A 25,504-nucleotide genomic window follows, 5' to 3' on the forward strand; every position below is an offset into this window, starting at 1 on the left:
TTGTCAATTTACTCATTTAGGTCGTTTTAGTATTATTTATCAGTATCTTTGAATGTGAATAATTTCAAAAGTGTTTGAGATATCGATGTGTGATTTTCACCATTCATTTTCTTTTGAAATTCTGTATCGAAATCATGTATCATATGAACATCTCCCCATTAAGCAAAAAGAAGTTTAAAAAAATAATGAGCAAATTTCAATGTTTTCTGTCTGAAACTTGTCACTACACTATTATTTTATGATTCTCTCATTGAAATTCGCACTAAACTTTTACACATTTACTTCAAATAATTAATAGTTTAAATAATTAATAATAATTAAATAGCTTGAACAAACATCACCCACAGAGAAAGATCTAAACGAGTTTCTTTAGATTACTTTCATGAACACGAATTCCAAAACTTCATTTAACATACATTTCCTTTCCCTTTCTCATACATTTCCTTCTTTAATACTCTTTATAACATTAATTATCTCTGCCTCAAGATTTCCTAACACATCTGATCCAATCCCTAATATTTGCCGATCCTCTTGCTCAGCCCAACTTTCATTACTGTTTTCATTTCAGTTTTTCATAAAACTCAAAGACGTGGTCCATGATTTCTTGTAGTTTGCAATACCATCCTCAGTGTTCAGTTTGGCTATCCATTTCCTATTAGTGACACTTTTAGCTCTTTATCTATCCTTTTAGTTGATCCCGGTGTAAGCATGACTGAGTTTATCACATTCTCTTAGTAATCCTTCATCAACCTTCTGATTCTTTCTCACTTCTTTTCTTTGACGGCAGTGCTCCTCCAAATCGAGAGGTACCACAAATGTGGTGGGAGTCAATGGTTCATGTTATATCTCGCGGCCTCCAGTATTTAACTCTAGTGGCCCTCCGTCTGTAGAAAAAGCTACAGAGGACGGGGACTAAGATATATGGATACAGGTGGATAATATACGGATGCGGTATAGTCTCATTTAACTCGGATTATCAAAGCACTACTGTAGTAACAAATTAACCCCATCCTCAGAAATTTATAAATGGAAGTTGGAAAAATTCACTCGGTCTCGATTATAGTTGAACATTAACGAAGTTCAAATATTATTGTTTGCTTTGTACTTTCTATGAACTCAATAAACTATTTTAATATTCCAGAGAATATCAGCACACGTTTTTGGATCTCAGAGTATAACAACCACCTGTGTCTTGTTTGCCGCTTGAGCACTACAGCTCCCCTTGATAATGTCAACTGCCACTGGACACATCCAAACAACAAGAATGCATCTGAAGACACAGATAGCAGGTAAGATTCAGCTCTAGCATGGTCTTTACAAAAATATTCTACTCGAAATGGTGAAACATCAACTAAACTATGGTACCGTACATAACAATCTACCAAAAATGAATATGCAACTGAATATATGTAACAGAAATTATGAAACTATTTTTCACCACACCACAAGAACAAACTGAAAACTTGACAAATTAAAACCTTGCCAAAATAAGAACATGAGAACTTGATGAACTGAATACTTGGCGAACTAAAAACTAGACGAAATGAGAACTTGGCAAACTGAAAACTTGTCAATAAGTTACCGTATATATTCACTTCTCCTTATATGGCCATCAAAAATTGATAGAATGAATGAAAATTTTCAAGTAATTTATTGAAATGTTTGATTATAATATTGATTAATTTTTCAATTACAGTAACTTAATTAATTGAAAATGGCAAAGAAAAATAGTCGATTCATGTCCTGGTAAATTGATGAAACATTTTGAAAGCTATATAGGTAACTACTTACTTGCAATGAGAATTTTTATTTCATTCCGTTTTCAGTAATATTATGAGGATTTTTTTTTCATGAATATTACTGCCAAGCAGGGCTAGATTTAAACCGGTGCACAACAGAGCTGAACACTATTAGTACCTACCTAGGCATATATTCAGCAGTTTAATTTTATCCCAGTTAATACATTTAAGAGAATTTAAATCCTATTCTAATCCTGTATGTTATGTTTGCTGTCTTTCAACTAAAACTAAACATGAAAATGAATCGTCATCATGATATAAAATACTATTGACCTAATGCTGATGATTTTTATTTAAACATGACACAGAAAAAATTTTGTTTGAATAGTAATCAAAATTGATACAAATAGGCCAATTTTATTAGATAAAGAAAAAAATTTTCCCGGGGGAAGACTACAGTATACTCCCTTCCCCATGGGAGACATTCCATACCCTCCCGGAGCATAGCTCCGGAACTTTCTTGTGTCAAGTATCAAATAATTAACTATGCTTTTTTAGATTTCTATTTAAAAAAATATTATGCACATAATATTATATTATAGCCTACCTGTATGGGCCTACAATATAGAATGCAGTTATTATAAAAGATATTGTATCTTATCGCTCAAAACGATGAAAGATTCAAGGCTGCTACCGTACTCCTTTAAACCAGTGACCGCACTTGAACTGGCTCTGCTTAATAATCGAACCCCACCTTGGAATAATATTATATCATATCCATCAAAAATATTGATATATTATATCCTTTCCATGTCCACATCATCATTTCACATACTGTACCCGCTCTTTCGAGGAACACGTTCAGTAAAAAACTTCCACAACAAATAGGAAAAACAGACTATCATAAAAATTTTCAATTCTTAATAACGTATAAATCATTTGCGCTCTTTATTTATTGTTTAAAAAATTATATTTTAGTTTTTTATATCGACATCTTCTATAAAATTATTGAATAAAATCTCAATGCCCATTGCAACTTCAAATTCAAAATAATTAATCACAGTTATATCTATGCAATATTGTAAATAAGACAAAAAAACTCACGTCCCTTAAAATAAGAGTGCCGTCTCTGGTGGATGTGCTGCCACATTTCCACTTGTTCGTCAAGTAAATTTAAGGGCTCATTTCCGAGCTCGGGATTTAGCTAAGTTCTAGACTTTAAACAGCTGGAGCCAGAAAATTGGCTTTCCGAAAAAGGGCGTATTCGTAGTTTTTATGGTAATCTTCATTTTCTCATTTCTATAATTATTGGAGACGTTTATTGCCTTGACGAAATGATACATTTCTAAATAATTCAAAATAGGTAGCTGAAACTTTACACTATTTTCTCTTTATTTTATTTTGTGTTCAATTTTATAGTTTTTCAAAATTTAATTTAAACGTGGACTACGACGACGCCCCGTTTTGGAAAGCCAATTTTCTGACTCCAGTTGTTTAAATTCTAGAACTTAGCTAAATCCCGAGCTCAGAAACTGGCCCTAATATTTTATATTTTCAAATCACTCCAATTATTCCAGTCCGTTCATTCCATTCAGCTGTATGTATGAGTGAATCAACGAAGTTGATAAATTGTGACCCATTAAAAAAATATGATTCCACCTCTTGGCAGGATATAATTAGCAACGTCCCGTCCGAATCCCTCCTCACAGGGATAATAAACCGATTTTCAGTAGCCGCTACCAGGTCTAGTAGACGCCAAAAGTAGATTTAAATAATAACAATAGAGTACTTAAAGTGAGAAAACGGAAAAAATGACATGAATTCAATAATTATAATTAATGCTGTTTAATTCATAGTTAGTAAAAAATAGACTCAATTACAATTTTACGATATAATTCTGAACAAAAACACTTATTTTAGAGGCAAAATAATCAAATTGTTAAAAAGATTACCATTACACTACTTCAACAAACAGAGTGCCCCAATATTAGATTTTATCAACTTGTAGGTTATACAATTCAAGAGATTTAGGTTATTACAGAATGACCCAAAAAGAATGGTCGGCTTTTAAGTGACTATAACTAGAATAATTTCCAACATACATTTTATTTCTATATATTATGAGCTTGTTCAATTGTCTAATTTCAGAAAACGTCATAATTAACAAAACTGCTTCAAAGTCGTCGACGTTCCATTAGGTGGCGTGATTATCTTTTGGCCTTTGTTTGCCGCTCTTCCTTTACAGTATTATGTATGTTAATTATGACGTTTTCTGAAATTTGACAATTGAACAAACACAGCAATATAGAAAACTAAATGTATGTTGGAAATTATTCAAGTTATAGTAATTTAAAAACCGACCATCCTTTTTGGGCCATTCTGTATCTTACAACAACACACAACGTTCACATTACACATAAGGAACTAATTTTATCATCGGAAGAAACATAAATTATCAGCCATACTAAATTAGGATATTTATTGAGAACAATATTTTCAATAAGTCAAAATCACACTGATTATCCAGAAGCGAAATGCTAGTTGCAATTCAATACAGAAGTGGAATTAGTGTTAATCTAGCTCTAGAAGATCCACATTTACGAGTAACATTTTGAATGAATAACGCAACACATTGAAAAAACTGGTTATTTATATAGTAATCAGTCTCCTACTATTTACATTTTATTTTACATACTACTTTATTCATTTCATTTACATTTATGACAGACTGGCACACTGTCAAACGAGAGAAGGAGGTAGTAATTTCAAGCATCTTTTAAAATGAAATGTTAGTAGCAGACAGATTACTAAATAAATAACCATGTTTTTCAATGTGTTTCGTTATTCATTCAAAAAAGTGTTGATTTAAGTTTCATTACTTTACCTATCATTTCTTTACAAACTAAAACTTCAATCAACCGCCATTTTTGGTAGAAGTATCATAGAAAATTTTTATTGATGCCATATTTCTAGTTTTAAAAAAGCATTTAAAATGATGTAGCACACAATGGGTGTTAACAATATTAGAGTTACAACCCCTAAGTCACCCCCTTCCTTATGAGGGGTTGAAATTCAGTTGTACGTCAAAAGGTAGAGTATTCGTCCAATAACTTATCATGAAAGTTACAGTATTATAACTACAACAGTCTCCAACTTATTGAAGGGTTCCCATACATTATGACTTACTCTGTATAAATACATTTTCAACTCAACTAACTTAACTACCGTATATGATATGTGCAGAATAATAGTTTCTTCGTGTAGATACCTCTCCAGCCGCTTCCAGTAGAATGGGAAATTATCAATTTTAAAAACAACTTCCTCACTTTACCAAAAGCGGCCCAGAGATCCTTGTTTGTCAGCTATCTTGTTAACAATAAGTTAATACAAAAGTGGTGAGTCTTTTTTCCTATTACATGAATATTAATTTCATTTATTGACTGATGGAAATATCGGTATGGATCGCTAACGATTTTTCATCACTGTATAAAAAAATTATTAGAAGTTCAATTCAAATTTATGTTTAAGTAACTTGAAAGTAAAGCAACAAGGAGACATAATTTTAGGGCCGGCCTCCGAGTTCGAGATTTAGCTTAGTTCTAGACTTTAAACAGCTGGAGTCAGAAAATTGGCTTTCCGATATGGAGACTGGAGAGTAGTCATGGTTTTTAAGATATTTATTTTCTCATTTCTAAAATATTGGAAACATTCTTTCTTGACAAAATGAAGCATTCCTAAATAATTAAAATAGCTGAAACTTTACACAATTTAGTCGTTATTTTATTTTGTGTTCAACTTAAGTGTTTTTGGGAAATTTAATTTAAACGTGGACTACGACGAGGCCCCGTTTCGGAAAGCCAGTTTTCTGACTCCAGCTGTTTAAAGTCTAGAACTTAGCTAAATCCCGAGCTCGGAAACCGTCCCTTAAAATATTTTTATGGTAAACTTCATTCGCATTGATCTGGCAAAAACCCATGCACAATTCTGGGTGATTCACAACCGAACAAAGATAATTCAAGAAACATAAATTCGGGTTGACCGTCACCTTTTCAAGTAATTCATCTAGCACTTCAATCTCAAGGGTTTACTATAAAATGAGGATTATTGACATATCGGAGATGTTATCAATTGACTTATTATAGCATGGTAATCCAAGTCTGAGCAGAAGTAATCTATGATGAAGCCTGGTGTATAGACTAGATTTTTTTTAAGATTTCGTCTTGGAGACTTCAGGAGGGAGTATAAGACAAGTCATTCTTATGAATACTCAAATTCCATACAGTACAGAACAGTCAAAGTGTATAAATCACCAATCCATACGGAATAGTCAAGTGAAATAGATGGTGATATTCTTGGTTGTGTGGTATAATAGCAAGTTCCGTTGAAGCGGCGACAAACCAGTTCAACTGAAACAGGAGAAAAAAGCGATCAGAAACAACAGCAAAATACCAAGGAATAATAAGCTTTTAATGAAATTTGTTATTACTTCATTACAAGGCATATAAGTGCTGAAATTATTAAATATTGAATATGAAAAATATTCAATATATGAATATTTCTTGTAACCGGTGGAGGGTTTTATCATAGCCACCTCTAATACAAGGCCCCGGCCTTGCAACGTCGCAGCGTAGGCCAAGAATCTAATACATGATTGGTGAAAAAGATCAGCTGGTATTTTAAAAAATATTTTTACCAATCATGTATTAGATTCTAGGCCTACACTGCGACGTTGCAATATCGTAGGCCGGGGCCTTGTATTAGAAGTGGCTATGGTTATTTATAAGCCTCTTCAACTCACACCGTACATAAAATTATGTAGCTGAGAATCTCTCTATACGATGACTTAGTTAATTTTCCAAAATATGAAATATATAAAAATGCATGTGGTTCGATAGACATTATACTACTGCTGTGCGAGGTATATCGAGGGGGTGTTTCTTCTCTTCAATAATATTTTCTAAAATTATACTGCTAGGAAATCTCTTTTGATTGGTTTAGGAGCTTATAGTGACAAATGCACAGATTATTATCATTATTCAATTGTCACCTAGTTAAGCAACTAGCAACTACGAGCCAGGAACTTTAATGAAAAATATTCATAAAATTCGACTTCAGGCTTATTAAACTAATCAAAACTAATAAATAGAATCATGTCACATTTGAAATTTTCAAACAAAACAAAGTTATTCAGCAATCAATTCAGGGCCTCGGTCATTCTATGAAACTGAATTTTGAGCTATAAGCTTATAAGAAAACAACAAGAGTTTGGCACTCACTATTTTAACAATTTAAACTTGGACTCTTCAGAGACACTTGCATACGATTTAAGAAAACTCACTATACTTGAGCTCACACGCACAAATTATTTCCTGATTCTTCTGTTACTAACTCTATAAAATTTGATTTCCTATTTATATAGATAAAAATTACTGATAACTGAAATTTGTCAATTAGTCCCTCTGGATGGGAAATTGACCCATTCAGAGGACCGAGGCTCGCACACCGTTACACGATGTTTTCCGGTAACGTCTCAATTAGGACTGTGGCCTTTTCACTGAAAATTATTCCCCTTCCACTAGCGTTGAGCATAACTTTCAGTGGAAAAGCCAAAGCTGCAAAAAGGTCAACGTTCGTAAAATTCCCAAATAAAGAAGCTTTTTCGACATGAAATTGAAATTGTATTTAAAAATGCACGAAAATTGCTTTAATTTCGACAACTAAGCAACAAGTTAGCAAATTCAATAAAAACATGGTCAATTCTCATACTAAAAACTCAAGGTTCAACATAAGGTAAAAATCAAAGTTCTTTCAGTTCAATAACATGCAAAAGAATATAAGATACACAGAAAAAAATAACTACAATTATATCCACTATTACATTTCAAACAATATGAGTATGAAATATTCACAATACAGACAATTAAAACTTACAAAACTACATTCCAAACTACAATATGAGATATCCAAAAACTGTAAAAAGATTTCACTTTTGACACTGCCAACTGAATGAAATTTTGTGAGTTGTGATTACAGTAGGAAAGAAATAATTCTTGTTAGGATGTAGTAAGCTAAATGAGCTCACCCATCATCACTCGTTCATCACTGCTCATATATTTTCTATGATATTCACAACCATTCTATAGTGAGGTCCACGTTATAATGGCAGTGGAGAAAGATAGCAAAACAACGTTGCCATTCCTCTGTCTTGTCAATGCCTTCTATAGACGGTAGCTAATACAGGTTTATTGATATAATATTTAACTTATTTCTTGTTTGAAATAATCAATTTTATTTTATTAAGCACGAAATTATATTTTCCAATAATTTCATAGGTACTGAATTTTAATGATGAAGATGAAATATTTTGTTAATTTATTATTAATTCTACATTGTTAAAAGACGATCTGGCAACAGAGTAAAGCGAGAAAGAGATAGCGCTATTTGCTTTATTGAATGATAGACAAGGATAGTATACGATTGCTAATCAAACACTGCCATTATAACGTGGACCTCACTATAGGAAGTTGTATAGTCGCTGAAGAGAATGAATTATTATTGTTTGTAAGCAGGATTATACCAGGGTCATCTTTTTCAACCTCCGATCTCATATCATAGGACACCAACAAGCGATAGGGGGGCAACTTTCACAGAGCTCAACAGTTAAATATCATTCCCACCAAACGCCCTGTGATCCATGCGGCCAGAACGTGAATTTTTGTCAAATTATAGAACCACAAACATGGCCGCCTAACTTGAGTCTGCTGCCAAGTGCTAGTTACGTAGCGTTATTAGTTTTTGCAAGCAAAATGCAAAAGTTCAGCATAAATCTGAAAATTATTTCAATAATGTGTGGTTACCGGCAATCAGATGCATTTGAGTACCAAGTACTAAATGAAGTAACGTGAGTAATCAAAGTATCGTTTCTATTGAATACGTTAAGTAGTGAGGGATAATGACTGCATCAAGTAGATGCTTAATACCAACATAACAATATCACTGAAGAGAGAAAGAAACCGAGGATTAACGTGCCGTTCGTAAGATTTGGAGCCAAGCCATATGAGGCGTTTTTCAGACGAGTCGACAGGGCAGGAAGCTCTCAGATTGACTGATTGGGTAGGCGTTCCGGAATCAGCTGATAATTGGCCAATCGGTGAGCTTCCTGCCCTGCCGACTCGTCTGAAAAACGCCTCATGTGGCTTGGCCCTTGGATCGTATGGATATATTGGAATATTACGCTAAGGAAGCGGACCTCAAACATAAATTCGGCAGACATCTCTAAAAACATATGAGTAAATTTGTAAATTCTCATTTGAATAAGCTTGAGATAATATGTCAGCAACAGACTAAAATTTTTTAAAATAGTTTTTTAAACAGACTATGTCTAAAACCCCAACAAACCGACACTGTTGGAGTTTTGATGGAACATGTGTGACAAGCTCATGTGAGCATCATCTGTGCTCTAATTTAGATTGACCAATAATTGATGATTGAACAATCTATAAATTTGATGATTGAACTAATTTATAAATTTGATGGGCAAAAATATGTATTCAGTCCAACGCTCACCTTCAAGCTTAGTATTGATAGAAAATCCAAATAGAGCACTGGAGGAGCATCTACTATTTCAAGATAGAGCCTGCGATAAGCATGAATATCAAGATTATCAATCCATTCTGAAAAAAGAGTTATACAGCATGGGTTAAATTGTGTTTTGTTAAAGAAATTTAATCTAATTATTATTCTTGTAGATCCATCTATTCAGTGCGCTCCTTAATTAATAAATTATAAAAGTGTATGAACTGTCAAAAGTGAGGAAATTGTCATGATGAGCAACGAACTCCAATTTCAGGAAACAGTTTGGAAATCTGTCAATGGCTTATTTGTAAACGTAGAGCATTTTAATGAAAACGTACAGATGCAAATGAATCTATAAATTAAATAAATATGAAGAATATATTATTAATATGGTAATATTATATAATATACAATATCATATAGTAATATGATCGATATTAGTAGTCACTAATAGGCCTACTATATATCGGCCTGTCTCCCAAGATCTTTCTTAATTGAGATTTTGATTGGTTGCCTTTCAGGGATTTGATGTGCTCTGGCAATTTATTGAAAAATATGACACCTTTAATAAATTGATCATTCTCTGTTAGTTTCTTATTTACCCTTATCCTGTGATAAAATTTAGAGTTTCTACTGTTCTTGCTATGTATGTCACTTGAAGCAGTCAATTTATGTAAATTTTTGTGGATGAAGATTATGGTTTTATATATGTAGAGAGCATAAACTGTCAATATTTTATAGTTTTGAAATGTAGTTCTACAAGAGTCTCTATATCCTAGTCTAAAAATATATCTCAATATTCTTTTTTGAACGGGAAAAGGTCTATTCATGTATTTATTGGCAGCTCCTCCCCATATTATACCATAGGCTAGATGAGAGTACATGATTCCATAATAAATCAGAAGAAGCCGATCTTCAGTTAAATATTTGGAAAGCCTTTTGAGAATGTAGGAATTTCTATTTATTTTATTTGTGATGTAATTGATATGATCTTCCCGGGTCAGTTTTTCAACAATGTGAATACCAAGAAAATTCAACTTTTTCCTTACTTCTAGTGGTTCATATCTACGAGAGCAGTTTGGATCCAGTGAAAATTGATGTAAAAATCTGATGTGGCGCACTCACACAACTTTTCTTTGCTATTATGAAAATTATTGATCACCTGACGCTAGTTTTCACGCGCATCTCAAGTCTATTATCCAAAGATCTGAGCCAGCTGGTAACAGGACAATAACGCTGGAGACACACGAGGTCTGCTATCTCTTCATAGTGAATGATTTAATAGAATCAACAGTGGCCAACAGTTTGCAATTGAATAATAACATTTTCTTGAATTTCAAGCTTATTTTCAATTTTAGGTGAACATTTTACTGAACATTAATTGTAGAGATTTTCATTCTCAATCTTTCCCACTTATTTTGTGTTTAAATTGTATCTGAAGCCTGATTATTGGGAATCTAAAATCAAACTTTGCATAGATGGGGCGGAGCTCTTCAAATTTCTACAGATGTGGGACTTGTGGCAGTTGATAGAGCTTATCGATGACTATTTTAGGTATAAATTTGATTGTGAAAAACCCTGTTTTTGACAACATTTTCGCCATTTTAGCCGCCATCATAAATTGCAGTTGATCGAAATTGTTCGAGTCGGATCCTTATTGTTTAAGGACCTTGTTATAGCCTACACTGTATCTTATAATATTCAACGTGACATTTGCCGCTTGCGTTATATGGTAATTTTAAATGAAAAAGAAATTAGACCTTTACCTTCGATCTTGTTATGGGTGAATCGAGCATCTGCACTAGATGCAACGCCAACTCTTTCACGATGGAACTCAGCCGGAATATTCTTGCACTTCATTCTATAAAGAAGAATAATTCAAGTTTAGAAGTTGTTAATCAGTTGGTTTCTACAATTGTTCACTAAAGGCGTAATCCCTTAGCGATGGCTCTAGCCGCGCAGAGGAAAAAAGTTGTTGGGAATAGCACTTTGGGAAGTAAATTGAAATAAAATGATTTTATATACCGTACACAATTTAACTTAGGCTATGCGTTAAATAATATCAAAATCAAATCATTTATTGTCACACAACATTAAAATGTTACAACAACGTCATTAATAACACAGAAACATCAGTTTAAAAACCTATTACAAAGAAATCTTCAACTTTCATTGACTAATACTTTTTTAAATATTTACAGTAACTATTAAAGCTCATTCTTTTGATATTTTCAGGCAAAGAGTTATATTATTAACATGTTTTATTAACATGTATTGCCAGTTTTTTTGGGAACTTGTACACTGGCAATACTCGACTCTTATATTATTCCTATTTCTAGTGTTATGTTGGTGTATATTAGAGTTAACATCATATTGATTTTCAGTTTTCTTCACTGAAATCAAGCATGACAATACATACAAAGATGGCAGAGTTAATAGTCCGAGTTCAATAAATAATAATTTGCATGGATTACGAGGAGCCTTGTGGCAAATTATTCTCACTGCTTTCTTTTGACATTTAAACAAGATGTCTGTAGTTGAGCCATTTCCCCACAGCTGGATTCCATATAGCAAAAGGCTATGAATAAGGGCAAACTAAACACTCATTAAAACAGACATATCTACAATATTACATAATCTACGTAAAAGGAAGATGCCCTTGTTGATTTTTTTATAAATATATGTTAGCCTATATGACATTCCCAAGTCAGGTTAGTATCAATTCTCACGCCAAGAAACTTAGGCTTAATTGAGTTTATGTCATTAATTTTTCTGTCAAAGCTCAAAGTTATATCCTCTGTTTTTGTGGAATTAATGCTCAGATTGTTTGCTGCACACCAATCTTCAATTTTAGAGGTATTATTCAATGTGTTAGAATACAAATGATCCTTATTCTTATTAGCCACTTTCAAACCTAAGTCATCTGCAAACAAATACGAAGCACTATCGTCATTACAAGAATCAATAATATTAGGCAAATCATTAATATAAACAATGAATAACAGTGGACCAAGAATGGAACCTTGTGGCACACCGTATTTGACTATTCCACCTCTATAATACTCGCCATTTTTTTAAAACATACTGTATGGTACTCTATTTGTAAGATAGGAATAAATAAGGTCAACAGCCAATTGATTCAACCCGTAATAAGATAGTTTATGACATAATATAGTATGAGTAATATAATAAACAACAATTTTGGTGTAGTGCACTATATTTATGGGCTTCTGACAATTAAGTTAGTTAGGTTTGGTATGGGTTGTGTAGGTTTTAAATCCAGTACCGTACTGATCAATGTTTATCACAAAAGTCGATGTAGCCTATATTATTATTTTACTCCCACAGGTTGCAGTGTATGAGCTTTTCTAGAAGTGACGTGAATTTTAAATTAGTATGAACAAACCAGATGATATTTTAATGATCTTTCCAAGCGATCAATTGATTACTGTAGATTCATACATTTGGAAAAAAGTGTACCGTGTTATGGGGCTACTTTGATACAGAAAAAACACATTTTGCTAAGTATTTCCATAAGAAATTGCTGTAGTAAAGAAGCATTTTTTTTTAAACCAGGGGACAGGTCTGTAGATTCAAATTAGTACTATAAAAAAAAATTAACCCTTTTAGTTTAACCCTAAAAAAATGTTAAGCGACTGTTCAAAGTAGCCCCATAGATGGGGCTACTTTGATACGTCATATTAGATGCTCTGTAATACACATACTAGAAGAGTAAGGGTATCAATTGATATACAGCTGAAAAGAGGGGGCTTCTCTGAACATTTTGATATATCACAAGTAGGTATTCCTTAGAAAAATATTCTGACTAAAAATAAAAAAAACTATGTAACTCACCCGATTTATCACGAAGGTTTGACAAAATCCTCTTGAGGTCACTTAATTAATTATAGCCATAATAAACACACTAAATTGATGAAAAATATGTATATATTATGAAAAAAAATTTCAACAACACTGATCACTTTATAAATTTGTAGTTGAAGGATAAGAAAAAAGTAGGTAGTTTTTACACTATTTACAAATGGGCTTGTTGGTATCTTGGCATGTTCTTACTGTATATTCAAGCCCGCAAAAGAAATTCCAGTGAATTTCATAATCCCTCTAGTATTTAAGCTGGGCTCTGGTAATACTTGAATAATGTCTTCTGGGCTAACTTCATCACAGTCTTCTTTATCGGGCCAGATGAAACCGCCAGATGATTGTCTTGTAAACTTGATTTTAAGACCATCTGGTACTTGTTCAAGTATCTGCCCAACAAAGTGTTTCATGGTCTTTTTTAGGGCATACTGGACAATAACCCAAGATGATACTTTAGGTACAACTTCTTCTGGTTCAACATCACTTACATGACCAATCGAAATATCCATAGAAGATTCTGTATCGGAAAATTCAGATTCCGGATCAGAGTCTGATGTGCTGCTGTCGAAAGTCTTTTTGTCTGGTTTTGTTGTTTTGGGGGTTTTAGTTATAGATGTACTGGCACCACTAGTACTAGGCTTAGAATCTGTGCCAGTTTTAATAGGCTCTTTGGTCATTGTCTTAAGTTCTTCAAAGCTAATACTTTTCCCGGCTTTTATGGGTAACTTTTTCTTTTTTGTTACTTTGGTCTGTGGGCCCTGCCGCATTTTGCTCAGCATTTCAATTACAACATTATGCATTGTTTCATTTGAGTTTTCAGGTGTAGAGTTGGAATTGTTGGATTGTTCATTTTGGTCTGGAGGTACTGGTACAGCACTTATAGGAATGGTCGGGACAGGATTTGGCAGTTTCTGTAACACTCGTTCCGGACTGAATGGTTTAATACCAGTTGCAGCAAAACCTGACAGTATATTTTTTACCTTGTTATTTTCAAGTTCAAGCATAAGCTTTTTCAAAAGCTTAGGAAAAGTCTCTTTTGGGAGGGATTCGATATTTCTTCCTGATGTGATTCGCCACTGCTCCAAAATGCTGCGCCAAAGTTTCTTCACAGGCCCATAAAAGGCAACATCCAGTGGCTGTGTTAAGTGTGTGGTGTTGGCAGGTAGACAAACAAACAATATGTTCCTTTTTGTACACTGTTTCAATACTTCTGTGGAGAAATGTGAAGATAGATTGTCCCCAATAACTAGTTTTGGCCCCTCCCTAGACTTTGCCCAGGGGACGACGATCGTAAAGAACCAGTCTTCAAATGAGTTTGAATCGAACCAACCACTTTTTGTTCGATTGTACCGTGCTCCGGGAGGCCCTCCTTCAGTCCATGTATCCCAAAGTGCCTCAGCTTTATATACAGTGTATTGTGGTAGGCACTTGCCATCATCTGTAATAGCAAACATTACTGAATAGGCTGATTTTGAGTAGTTTATAATTCGCTCTGGTCTTTTAGTCTTTGCTTTAAAAATCATCTTCTTGCTTTTTGGATCATTAGTAAAGTTTATCTCGTCGTAGTTAAGTATGTTTCCATCTGGAATTCCAACCAATGATTCTTTTAAGTTTGTAAAATATTCCTCAAGAAGCTCTCTCGAGGTAATAGCTCTCTTTTGTTTAATGTTCTGGCACATTCGTTGAGTTAAAACATTTTTGTGACGCTTCAGGAACGATAATGCCCAATCTCGCCCTGGTAGATTGCCTTTAAACACTGGTACTACAACCCCCCGTGCATCTAGGTAGGACTTGGTTAGCATTCTTAGCTCTAATTTGTCTAGAGGAAACCCCCAATCACTCAGTAAAGCTACACTATCAGCTATTATCGATTCAACTTCTTTTGAAAGGCAATTGGGATGGCCCGATTTATTTCTATCAATTTGTACTGGTATTTCATCAGGCTCCGAATCAGACTCATTATGAGTAGACCTATCATTTTCTTGAGTTTCATTTTGATGGGCTTCTCTAAGGGCTTGTTTGTAACATCTCACATACTTAACTAATGTCCCAGTACTTATCTTGTACTACTGCACTGCGTCTCTAAATTTCAACTCACCTTTTGCAATTTGTTTCACAACAGATTTTAATTGATCATCTGTATAGTTTTTGTACTGCCTAGCACCTACCTTCCTTTTATAGTTCCTTACCATTTTTAGGTTAGGCCTAGCACTGATAAAGTCACTAGTCACTAAACACAATTAGACTACACTGTTTATATGTTTATCAAATCAACTTTCTGTAGGTTCACGTTATGTAGTTATTGTTCAAGTATTTATTGGCTAATGTTCCAGTTTTACTCACTAAACTTGCTCAGTACAAAGTTCAAACAATAACCTGCAAACAGAAACATGGCTGTAAACTCAGTTATAAAAAAAACAGCATTTTAAGGTTAGAACATCTGATTTTAGATCAGCTGTTCAAAGTAGCCCCATTGTTCAAAGTAGCTGTTAGATTTCGTCTCATACTTTAGCCAGTCTTATGGTCGTCCATCTTGTTTTTGTAGCATTTGAATCTACCGCTGCTACAGTCCGCAGACATTTTTCTCTCGTGTCATGCGATCTCTGACGTCACGGTTTCATTGATCGCTTGATCGATAGTAGCGCTAGTTGTCGTCTGCTTCTTTCAATGTTTTCTAGTTTAATATTCGTCTATAAGTATTTTGAATTGTATTTTCATTGTTTTTGAACCTCCTTTGGTATACTTCAACAGTCACTTCAACCTCAACACCTTCAGTTCGCTTAATATCGATTTTATATTTTCACTTCATTCGTTGAGTTTGTGCTCATGACTGCCGTGGACGTCATGTTTCCGCTATTGGGCAGTTCCTGTCTCTTCAACCAGTTTTTGGCAAGAAGACTCACTTGCTTTGTACAGTCATACGATGTAACATCTCAGTTTTTAACGCGTCCATCTTTGGAAAACTTTATCCATTTTCATCATTCATTATGTCCTAGTTTGTGTGCTTATTCAAGAACCATTCAACGCATTTTTCATCAGTGAACGTCTTTCAACCATATTTTCTATGAATTTAACTTACCTTTCGGGACTTTTCTACTAAGCGTCCTTTTTGCAAATCACGCCATGCTTTCTGCGTACAACGTTTTTCAATTATTCATCATATTATTATTATGAACTGTAAGTAATTTCAACATGAATTCCACATGAGCTTTCAACAATCCTCAATATGAACTTTTGATTTATTATTTATCACTTCAATTTTACTGAGCATCAGTACACATTTTTTAGCGGTCACATTCATTCTTCATGTATGCTCATAGGAGATACATTTTTCAACTTGGGAAGTCTTGTGCAAGTGCAGCTTACCTTATTCAACATTTCAACTCAGGAAATTTGCGCAAGTGCAGTTTGCCTTTCATTGTCAACCGCTACTCATTTTTAGCTACTCAGTCTTAGCTACTCATCAGTTATTTAGTCGAACTTTGTCAATCTCAATTCTTACTGATGCCAGTGATTTCAGTCGTCAAGAACATTTTATCTCTTTTTTCAAATATTTATTCACTGCAATTACATCAACGTTAGGACATAACCTCAAACATTTATTCTACTTAACTCATGGTGGAACTTTTTCCAATTAACATTCAACCAGTGAAACTCATTCAATTTGTGAAGTGCCCATTCGTCGTTATACTCATTATCAATTTAATATTGGAACAGTCTCAACTTTCAATATCTCAACGTATTCAAGTCAAGTTCTCTTCCGCATCGGTCATCGTTTATCAGGATATAATCAAGATATCTTCATCGTTCAACTTCTATTAGCCCAGCAGCTGTCTGCAACTACAATGTACTTGACAGGAGTCAAGTTTCATCCTCGGAATTTGAGTCACCGTAGGCCTATCACTTTGGCAACACATCATTAATTATTCAGGGAAGTCTTATTCTATTATTCACTTTTTTGTACTTACCCTCTCAGAGGCACTGTGTTTACTGGTAGTCTTCATCCCATTCAATTTTGTTCCTGATTAACTTTTTATTCCTAAATAATAACTATTTAAATACTATCAATCATTCAATTTTTTATCTTCTATTATTATTACTTATGTGTTCTACATATAGTAATATTCCCCATGTAACTTGACATGCGTTAAGCTGTCATTTCCAAGCCCGCTTATGTATTACAATATGCTGAGCTTCGTCTCCTTTCAATATTGTATTTGGTATTTTTCAACCTTTTCTATTTGTAATTATTAATCGAACCTTCAGTTCTGGACAGACTTTCTGCTCCTTCTGCTTACATTATAGCCAAGTTGCTATATTTGTCCTCTTTCAGTGTTACATAGTCAACAGCTTGAAAGCTTCAGGTACGATTGGATTCTACCTAAACTGAATTCCTAGTTTTCATTTTTTGTGAAATTAGGTTATTGTTCATATTCATATAATTTCTGTATTTTCATACCTTTAAGATTACTAAGAATTTTGCAGGACTTTTTATCTAGGATTTTTGTCTCTCGATTGATTTTATTATTCAGGTTAAGATTCTCATATTTACTATCATTTTTCAAGTATTCTAAATTTTTATTCATTTTAAACATTGCTAAATTTTGTACGTTCAATTCAATCTTTACTCATTGTCATTATTATTCTATTATTAGTTTCAGCATCAATATACTCTTTGTGTATTTCAACATTAACATTGTTATCCCAACTTTATCTTTGTATTACTCAATCTTTTGCGCTCACAGAGGTAACATCATTTTTGAAACATTGTATCAGTATTCTTAAACGTACTAGCAAAAGTCTAGGTACAATAAACAACTTGAGTGCATTCCTAATTCTTTTTATTTTAATTACAACTACATTAATTTTAAGCATTCCAATAGTTACATTCAAATATCAGCCTTACATTCGGATAATAAGAAACTTATTATCTATCATTCTTCAATTATTAGTCATCATTATTGCACTACCTTTGTGCATTCTACTTGTGCTCAGACGCACAGTAAACCAGAGGTATTTTTTCGGATCTACACATTCAAGGTTTGTAAATCCGCTCATAGCAAATAATGAAAAGCTGTCAGTGCCTAGATCAGATATAGATCTCATCTACACACTTCCACACAGTCCACTACTTTGCAGATCGGCCTTACAACCCGATCTACTGACAGTCAACATTAGCCCCATTTTAACCACTTTTTGACGGCAGTAAACAAAAAAAAAATTTCTCACTCGGTTCTGATTGTAAAACAATATAATTTGCTGGATTTTTTTAAGAAATGTATATTCTTTCACATGTCATGGATAACATATCGAGTAGCTCAATTTCAAATAGTGCACAGATGTAATTTGAATCATAACAAAATTTTAACAAGAAACATACTTTATATTTTTATTTTTTAATATGTACCCAAAGTATCAGGTTGCATGGGTAATAGCATAAATATGGTTGTTATATACCAGAAATGTTGTTATGGTAACAAAATTGTGCTTCAACAATGCTAGCACTGTGAAAAATGTGTATTTACAATTTTACTAATTTTTGTTCAAAGTAGCCCCATTCCACGGTACCGTATTTTATTGCCATTTGAAAAGATATTCATCTGAAAAAGAACTACCTATTTAAATCATGAAGATTTATTGACAGACACCCATATAGGGCACTTTTTTAGAAATTTCAAGCAATAGGAAGTTTATAATTGAGCAGGATATAGGCCTAGTTTACTAAAGCACAGTTCCAAGTAGAATTTAGTTTATGTTACTCTTTATGCTCAAGTTACCTACTCGTGTAAAAATATTTGTTGTATGGAGTTGACTTGACTTAAATTTCATATCAATTGTTTGTTTTATTCTGATTTGTATATTCAGATTTAGTGTATAAATTAAAATGGACATACCTAACCTACATAATATTTGGACAATTCAAGACAGAATTAGGAAATTGCAGAAGTTTTAGGCAATAGCCTGTTTTTTCTCCACCAACTATTGTATTGTTTGCTCTATCCAATAAATGAATAAAAGTTTTAAATAGATTAGCATCCTTGCACTCCAATCCTAACCTACAAATTTGACTAACCTTTCATTTACTTTAAATGGTTTTTGTATATTATTATAAAAAATCACATTATTTCTATTCTTTACTTTTACTACTCTATTGAAATATTTTGTCTTCTGAATAAATGATACATTTTATGGCCAACATTGGAGTCTTTCACCAAATCTCTATAGGTTACGTGATTTCAATAGTTACCTAACTGAAAGCTTCAGTTGTAAATTATAATCCTTGCTGTCCAATTTCTACAAAATTTAATTGCTCGCACAATTTAAATAGGCTTAATTGAATCATGCAACATAAAAAATTGAGCTTATTAGATAAACTTTAGCTTTACTGTATTTGTATTATACACTAGCCTACCTTTAAAAAATACATTTAAGAAAGAATAAGTGTAAAAATAAATACATCAAATCTCAACAGACTGCATAAACTATAAACATTCTATTATAGAAAATTAAAAAAACAAACTAGTTTTACCTTCAAGAACAGCTCAAGACCGGCTATTACAGAAATATTTGCAAAAAGATAGTTCTATATTCAGATTCACTTTTAAATATTTTAGATAAGAAACTCAATTATCACATTCAAAAAACACTCAACAGTATACTAAATATAATTACATTTTGATCTCATAATAAAGTCTTAACAAAACATAAGACTGGAAGGTGAAGATCAGTTAGTAAATCTTGTATAATAATAATTAATTCAAATCAAAACAGTACTTCTATAGTAATAATGTAAAAATGGAACAGATACTACATTCTGTAACAGAGTATTAGAACAGTTTATTATCCTCCTTGGAACAGTTAACAGTATGATCGAGATGGCAATGACAAAATCATATAAAAATATAATTGTAAATATTTTGACGGTTGAATAAATTTATTTGAATGGACAAAATATATTGAAGTTGAATGATTGATTATGCTAAGGATTTTGATATGAAATTTTTACAATGTGACACCAAAGTTCACCTTCGAATCTCGCTACAATTAGGCGCGCTCCTATTAGGGTGGCACTAAATTCCGGCACTAGCCGGTACGAGATCGCAGTTTCAAAGAGTCGAGAGTTGGTGAGACACTTTTACCTAAGCTGTGAACGGTATTCTTCACCACACCACAAAAATCAACTGAAAACTTGATGAGCTACAAACTTGACAATCACACAAAAATCACACAAAAAAGCTAGGACGGTCTAGAGAAACGGCCTTAAAGTTTACGACGGTCTGGAATGGCCTCACAGTTTGCATGTGGGCTACTCATATGCCACACTAGCTTTTGACAAAACATTGAACTACCTACAATAAATAATAGGTAATAAGATTCATAGTTGTACGTGGTTTGCAGAGGTGAGGCGTCCGGTCATCTCTGGATTCGCCGATGACTGGACAAAAATTGATAAGTAATGTGTATATTATTAAATAAAAAATATTTAAAATAAATACAAAAAAAAGGTGAAGAAACCAAAAGAGAAACATTTTTTGCGAGCGCGCCAAGCTTGAATTAAGTAGACTACTGCATCATCAGTTTCATCTGTTCAATGTGATTCTCAAAAATATGCGATTCCAGTAATGCTATTTAGCATTGGTTACCACAACTCTTCTGCATCATCACTCGCTCCCTCTCCCCATAAACGATGGTGGAATAAACCAAAGACGTGTAACAGAGGTATCTTTAAGGTCTTTGGAGTAAAGGTCAAAGACATCGCTATTTTCTGTGATTCCACTGTTCCGCGGCAGTGTTGCAAACCATACGATAATTATTTTGTTTGCAATTTGTTATTGATAATAATAATTATTATTATTTATTCTATGTTTGGTTTTGAAGCAACTAAATTTAAAAATCTACATTGTGAGAAAAATTATAAGAACTGAAAATTTAGTGAAGTGAACAACTAGAGAACAACTAAAGACTAAAGCGAACAATAAGTAAAGACTTAACCTATTTCGGACTATATGTAACCTTATCTAAATTTGGGAGAGGAATAGCACAAGGTTTCCTTATTTTTTCTCTCCCTGTCATTTTTGATTATGTACTTGTTGTATGAATCAATATAGAATAAAGAATTTCATTGAATTTTTTTAAATTAATCTGAGAGCCAGTTTCCAAGCTCCAAGCTTGAAATTCAGCCAAGTTCTAGACTTTTCAACTCTAGGATTTTGAATAGTAAGCTTATATTTTACTAGATGTCATCTTTCTCGATAAATAATCGTCCAAAATGGAACATTATCTTTAAAGTAAGGGAGGTGCTATCTTTAAAGTAGGTGCAGCTTCCATTCAAACTTTGAACTGAATTGTTCCTGGAGATGACTGAGCCAAAAAGTCACGCCTCGCCCCTGGTGGTTTGTTCTCTTCACGTTATCACTGTTAATTAGAGTGTAACATTTTTTGAGCCCCTTTGTATTTAAAAAAATAATTATTAATATTTAGCACCCAACCTCAGATATATTAATTTTGTACTGTACATATTATTAGCCTAGTGAGGAAACGTTTTTATTTTAATGTGTATGTGATTCAATTACGGACAGATTGTAATAGTAGACCATCTATGCAAATTAATCACATGGATGTTATAAATACAGCATATTCCATTTCGATTCAATCTTATGATAAATAATTCATTGAACACTGTACTCAGAGATGTTGTACAATTTTTAATGATGAAAATTTGTAACCGTTAATATTGGAAATGTTTTATTTTCACAAAACCATACAATGCTAACACAAATACAGTAAATTTTGGGGGTTTTTAGAGGATTTATTTTTTGAGTACTTCTTGTGAGCTGTTTACATAACATGTCGTTATGTATAAAAATTTAATAAGGGTTTGACTTATAGGCTTTGATGTTTAACTTCAGTTGAAGTTGATGCCTTTTGAGCAACAAAGATTCTTTAAAAACTCTATAAATAAAACCTTTTTAGAAGAAAAGATAACATAATATTGTGTTTTTATTCTATCTGAGAATATTATTATCTGCTATATTATCAATTTATAATTTTGTTGTTGTGCATTAGCAATTAGTGTTTAGTTGCTTGCTGTAAAGATTTGACCAGTTTCAGTATTTTTCTGCCTTCTTGAAAACATTCTGTCTCTTCACAGGTACAGAACAACATTTGACAAAGAGACAGGAGAATGCATTATTATTTTTGAATACATAATGTCTGATTTTGGTCAATGGGAGTGCAAGTTTGATGTCGATACCGAAAATGGCACCATGGTACTTGGAAATTCTAAGTTCTTGATGCTCAACAATCCACAAAGTACGTAACAATATATTTATTCATTAATTACTATTTTTCTCTCTTATATAAGTTTTCTATTCATTTATGTAGACTCCTTCTTTCTTTTATATATATATATATAGCCTCGAAATTATATATATATATCATAATATAATGCTATTGATGTAGACATGAAATTCACTTAAAACTGTCACCATTGTTTAAATGGGAAGTGATGGTGTTATTCAAAAGGAATCCTGGCATTTTAAAGTGAATTTTACTAGGCGATTTTGTATAGGAAAATCATATCGATTTGTAATGAAGGAACACATTGAGAAACCCGAGCATTGTAATAATAGAGTAGTATAATAGGTTATATATTGACATTAGATTATTAATTATAAAAAATACAAATATTAGTATGTATTTTACTATTCCTATTTTATAGAAATATAGATAATATTAAGGTACCTATCAACTATTCATTATTGAGATTATTTCAGGTAAATTTACACCATCCAGTTTCAATTGGTTCCAGCCGGTCGGTACTGAAGCGGAGGTACGGTACGGTACTAAAAGTATAAATACTTTCTTACGAAAGATCACTCAGTATTCTTTCAGAATTTAGATTTAAATTTTCTAAACTCTGAACTGCCTGGGCAGATGATTCAAGAGCTTGAGTCCCATTTTTGATTGGTTTCATGGGTAAGAGTGGTATTTATGCGGTGCCTTGACAGTACATAGTTTTCCGCATGTCGGGAGTTGTATGTGTGCAAATCTAAACCTTTCTAAAGATGGAGTTGATTATGAAGTGTGGGTGCAATAATTCAGTCATATAAGTTTCCTAGGAAAGGTCCCAATATCACACAATCTGGCAACGCAGATTGTGCTAAATGTAGCACCAATACAGATTGGTCATGTAGCGCACAAGTCCAAGGCCCGGTTGTACATAATTTTAATCGTGATCAAATGCCATGAGAACTATAGCCAAAGAAGGCTTTTTAGATTGGTTCTTGTCACATTTAATCATTATAAAAATTGTACAGGCTGTTATGCAACCTGGCCCAAGTCTTTACTTGTTTAATTCAGAGACTTGTTTCAATCATCAATGAATTTTCAGATATCCGTTTGAGATGGGTGGTGGGACTGATGGCCGCTGTGATTCTCATCCTGTGCATAACACTGGCTGTCTCGTTCCTCTACATGTGTCCTGCTCGAAGGGACACGGCCAAATCAGTAGGAACCAACAAATACAAGAAAAAAGAGGAATATCAAAAAAATGCACCTTCACTCCCTGCTCCGCGCTACACTGAACATCCAACGAGAATCGACTTCAAATTTGAAGAACGTCCAAATACTACTCATATTGAATACATCACACCCACTTGCTCCTCATCATCACATCATTTGTATGAACGGGTTGGCCGCTTATCAGCAACCACTAGTTCTACACAAAAAACTCTGTACCAAAATATTGACGATTGAATAATCTCTTCTAACCGTCATGAAATTACAATATACTGTAGTTCTGTAATTTGTACTTGTCATAAATAAATATCATAAAACTTATTCGTGTTATTCCCTTTGCCATTGATTTTTTGTTCACATGTACCTATGGCTTTTGTTTGGGTATTGTGATAAAAGATACACTAAATACCTTATACTCTATTTAATAATAATAATTGCAATAATAATATGAGTGGAGCAGTCACTCTGTTAAAATCGCTTGATACTGTCCTTTGGGGGTCGGAGCCCAGGAAAGAGTGGTCAAGCAAACCTTAAACAGGAAAATAATAATAGTAATAATGAACTTTATTGATGGAGACAACAGGTGGAAACCCATTTTGCCTCATTTTTAAAATACAAAGATGATAAACAATTTAAATACAAATGGAAATGAATAAGAAAATTCAAATTCATTGAGCTATATTTATTTAGCGTATGGCAGATACACAACAAATAGCTAATGAGTTTCAAATGCCTAGATATACACTGTATATTTCCAAATTCTTTGAGATATAAAGAATACAATAAGATAGGAATGTCTTGAAGTAGATAAAATATAGGTTTTCGTGCTGATGCTGGCTTTAACCTTAATAACTATTGACTATAATATTAGTGAAAAGTGTTTGAAATTTAAATTTAGTATGATTTTAGTGATTTGAACGAGAAGTTGTTGTTTTCTGGTGCCCTTCTGTGTATATAGTAGGCTATATTAGATGCGAGGAATAGATTCGTATTTCTCGCCATCTAGTTCTAAAAAACGTAACGATCTACAACCTCTCCTGAATTTAGCTCCCGACCTGGAAAAAAGCGTTCAGACTTTCTAATCAGCAAAATGGATGAGGAAAGGTTTAAGGTATTACTGCTGGACGGTTTAGAAACTAGAATTAAGAAAAATTTCTATGTAAAAATATCTACTTTTAGCCACGAAGAACGATGTAACTGCTCTAACTGAGACTGTGAAAAGATTAACTAGTGAAAATAGCGAATTAAAAAGTGAATTACAATCTCTCTAATCTACTAATAAAGGGCTTAGCTAATAGACTAATCAATTTGGAAGATAGAAGTAGGAGAAATAACCTTATTTTCAAGGGATTACAGTTTGATTCTACTAAGGAAACAAATTTCGTGCTTGTAGTGAGACGTTTCTGCTTGGACTATTTACGTTGTAACGATACTTTATTCATCAGCCGTGCTCACCTACTTGGAAATCCAAAAAATAACAGTGGTTTAATTATAGCTCACTTTCCGTGTGATGATGATGTGAACTTTATTCTGTCTAATGCGAAAAAACTGAAAGGAACTAACTATTTCATTTACAAAGACTATTCATACGAAACCCGGAAAAGTAGAGGAAAACTAATGGCCTTGCGGAAAATTATTATGGACAATAAACCAGGCTCAAAGTTTAGGGTCGTCCATAACCGTCTGGTCATTGAGGAGGCGTCTTGCACGTGGGATTCTGGCTCAGGTTGGCTGCAGATCGGCAACACAAATGGCCAAGAGAAATTCATGGAATTATTGGGAAGCGAGTC

The 25,504-nt window shown here is 33.2% G+C and overlaps 2 protein-coding genes across 5 annotated transcripts in view; one reads left to right on the plus strand and one right to left on the minus strand.

Annotated features, from left to right (window-relative positions):
- Positions 1–24,035, plus strand: part of LOC111047169 (obscurin) — a 98,572-nt gene extending 74,537 nt beyond the window's left edge. Inside the window, exons 8-10 of the mRNA XM_039443046.1 lie at positions 1,142–1,289; positions 22,345–22,505; positions 23,587–24,035. Coding sequence (XP_039298980.1) covers positions 1,142–1,289; positions 22,345–22,505; positions 23,587–23,951 — 674 coding nt within the window. The 3' untranslated portion in view covers positions 23,952–24,035. The remainder of the gene's footprint in view (positions 1–1,141; positions 1,290–22,344; positions 22,506–23,586) is intronic.
- Positions 5,554–21,408, minus strand: LOC120354915. 4 transcript variants are annotated; one of them, XM_039443047.1, is made up of 4 exons: positions 19,723–21,408; positions 11,081–11,175; positions 9,306–9,412; positions 5,554–6,145 (listed from the first exon to the last, which is right to left on the minus strand). In XM_039443047.1, exons 2-4 carry the CDS (start codon positions 11,172–11,174, stop codon positions 6,032–6,034), a joined length of 315 nt encoding a protein of 104 aa, XP_039298981.1. In that variant the 5' UTR covers position 11,175; positions 19,723–21,408; the 3' UTR covers positions 5,554–6,031. The 4 variants fall into 4 exon arrangements, 3 of the variants coding, with proteins under 3 accessions (XP_039298981.1, XP_039298984.1, XP_039298983.1); XM_039443050.1 differs by lacking the exon at positions 19,723–21,408 and adding an exon at positions 19,267–19,422; XR_005573298.1 differs by lacking the exon at positions 9,306–9,412.
- Positions 24,036–25,504: the final 1,469 nt, after the last annotated feature.

This window comes from Nilaparvata lugens, chromosome X (assembly GCF_014356525.2).
Source record: "Nilaparvata lugens isolate BPH chromosome X, ASM1435652v1, whole genome shotgun sequence".
NCBI classification, from domain to species: Eukaryota; Metazoa; Arthropoda; class Insecta; order Hemiptera; family Delphacidae; genus Nilaparvata; species Nilaparvata lugens.